General features: G+C 44.1%; 2 protein-coding genes across 2 annotated transcripts in view; one reads left to right on the top strand and one right to left on the bottom strand.

Moving 5' to 3' along the window:
- The window catches only part of Ndufs3 (NADH:ubiquinone oxidoreductase core subunit S3), a 7,664-nt gene extending 5,350 nt beyond the window's left edge, over nucleotides 1-2,314 (top strand). The window contains exon 7 of the mRNA XM_005364191.3: nucleotides 1,951-2,314. Within this exon, the coding sequence (XP_005364248.1) occupies nucleotides 1,951-2,118 (168 nt within the window). The 3' untranslated portion in view covers nucleotides 2,119-2,314. The remainder of the gene's footprint in view (nucleotides 1-1,950) is intronic.
- The window catches only part of Kbtbd4 (kelch repeat and BTB domain containing 4), a 20,472-nt gene that overhangs the window by 12,869 nt on the left and 5,132 nt on the right, over nucleotides 1-2,471 (bottom strand). The gene's annotated exons all lie outside the window — the stretch shown is intronic.

Below are 2,471 nucleotides of genomic sequence, written 5' to 3' on the forward strand. Positions count from 1 at the left end.
TTTTTTTTTTTTTTTTTTTGATTTTCGAGACAGGGTTTCTCTGTAGTTTTTGGTGCCTGTCCTGGAACTAGCTCTTGTAGACCAGGCTGGCCTCGATAGCCAGTGCTCTTAATGGCTAGACAATATCTCCAGTCCCTTATTGTTGTTTTTTTGTTTTTGTTTTGTTTTTTGTTTGAGACAGGGATTTTTCTGTCCTGTCTCTATCTTCAGGCCTGTCTATCCTAAACAACTCTGTAGACTAGGCTATCCTTGAACTCACAGAGATCTGCCTGCCTAAGCTAACCGAGTGCTAGGATTAAAGGCTGCGCCACCACTGCCTGCTTGCATTTTTTAAAGGAAAACAACAAAGGTTTTATTTATTTATTGGTTGTTTTCTTGGGGGGTTGGAGGACAGCTGCAAACAGAGTTTTATTGATCAAGGCAACCTTAAAGATAGATTCTGTTCCTAACCTCTATCAGTAAAGAATTGTAGACATGAAATTTTCAGCCCTCAAGCACACCACAGTCGGGTGGTGGTCCATGTTTTTAATTCCAGCACTTGTGAGTTCACAGCCAGCCTGGTCTACAAGAGGGAGTTGGGACAGCCATGGCAACAAAAAGAAACCCTGTCTCAAAAAACAAACAAACAAACCTACTGAGGGTCTGGTATACTAGTATATTCTTATAATTTCAATACTAGGGAAGCTGAGGCAGGAGGATTGTATTAAGGCCAGCTTGGGCATGACAAGAGCCTATTAAATGGGTGGGGAACTGGAAGATAGCTTAGTAGTCAGTAAAGTGCTTTCTGCACAAGCATGAGGACCTGAATTTGGATCCCTAACATCCATGTAAAAGGATGGATGTAAACCAGGCATGGTGGTACATGCCTTTAATCCCAGGATCAGGAGGCTGAGGCAGGCAGATCTCTCGAGTTCCAGACTAGCCTTTAATTCCAGCACTAAGAGGCAGAAGCAAGCAAATCTCTGAGATGAAGACCAACTTGGTTTACAGAATGAGTTCCAGGACAGCCAAGGCTACATAGAGAAACCCTGACCTCAAAAACCAAAAATAATGTAACAACATGTATGTAACCTGGAGCTTATTATTCAGCCAGCCTAGTCTAGTCATTGAGCTCTAAAAAGTAAGTATAAGGCCAAGGAAGTGGCTCACTGGGTCATGCACTTAAAAGAAGACCTCAGTTTTAATCCACAGAACCCAAGTGAAGTAGGGCATAGTAACTCACATATGTAATCCCAAGTGTTCCTGCAGCGAGGTGGGCAGTGGAGACAGGAGAATCCCAGGAAGTTCATGTGCTAGCCAGCCTGTACTATAGCCACAAACATCAGCACATGTAGCACACATTATACAAACATGAAGCATACACATTAAATAAATAATGTGGAAAATGACCAAGAAAGATACTTGATGTTGACCTCTGATCTCCAAATATGCACATATTCAAGTGAACATGTATGTACATTGTACACACATGAAAAGAAAGGATGGCCACTGAGGAGGGATCATAATTTCAGGCAGGTTATTTATTAGCACGCATGAATTTTGTTTTGTTTTGTTTTCTTGAGACAAGGTTTCTCTGTAGCTTTGGGGCCTGTCCTGGAACTAACTCTGTTAGTTCCTTGAACTCACTGAGATCTGCCTGCCTCTGCCTCCCAGATGCTGGGATTAAAGGTGTGCGCCACCACCACCCATCGCTATTACCTTTTAAGGTGTGTGTTTGGGAGAGCAGTAAGTCTGCTAACAGATAGTTCAGAGCTTAAGATGTGAAGTGGCAGCATGTGAAAAGTAAGGCCATTTTGAAATCCCACACATTCATTTACTGCACTGTGACCACATGGGTAATATGCGTGGAAGTGACTGACAGCTGTAACGAGTACTGAACAGAAGTCAAGGGGAGAGGGAAGGGACATACAAATGGCTCCTTGTCATTAGTTCTAACTTTTGCTCCTACAGCTACGTTATGACGATGAAGTGAAGCGGGTAGTAGCTGAACCAGTGGAGTTAGCACAAGAATTCCGCAAGTTTGACCTGAACAGTCCCTGGGAGGCTTTCCCTGCCTATCGTCAGCCCCCTGAGAGTCTCAAGCTTGAAGCTGGAGACAAGAAGCCTGAAGCCAAGTAGCTTGAAAAGCTGGATCCCAGAAGAATGCCTCATGTATGGTTGTCTGTGTAAATAAACTCCTAAGGTCATTCATTGGCTGGCTTTTTGAGAAAGGGTTTCTCTGTGTAGCTCTACTGGAACTCCCTCTGTAGCCCAGGCTGGCTTTGAACTCAGATCTGCTTGCCTCTGCCTCCTAAATGCCAGGATTAAAAGAGTGCACCACTGCCACTGCCTCTGGGTGTTTTAAAAACATTTATTTAGTGGGGGTGGCAGCATATGTGACGGTCAGAGGATGATTGGCAGGAGTGGTTCTCCCACCATTGACGGTCAGAGGATGATTGGCAGGAGTGGTTCTCCCACCATTGACGGTCAGA

This window comes from Microtus ochrogaster, assembly GCF_000317375.1.
Source record: "Microtus ochrogaster isolate Prairie Vole_2 chromosome 14 unlocalized genomic scaffold, MicOch1.0 chr14_random_1, whole genome shotgun sequence".
NCBI classification, from domain to species: Eukaryota; Metazoa; Chordata; class Mammalia; order Rodentia; family Cricetidae; genus Microtus; species Microtus ochrogaster.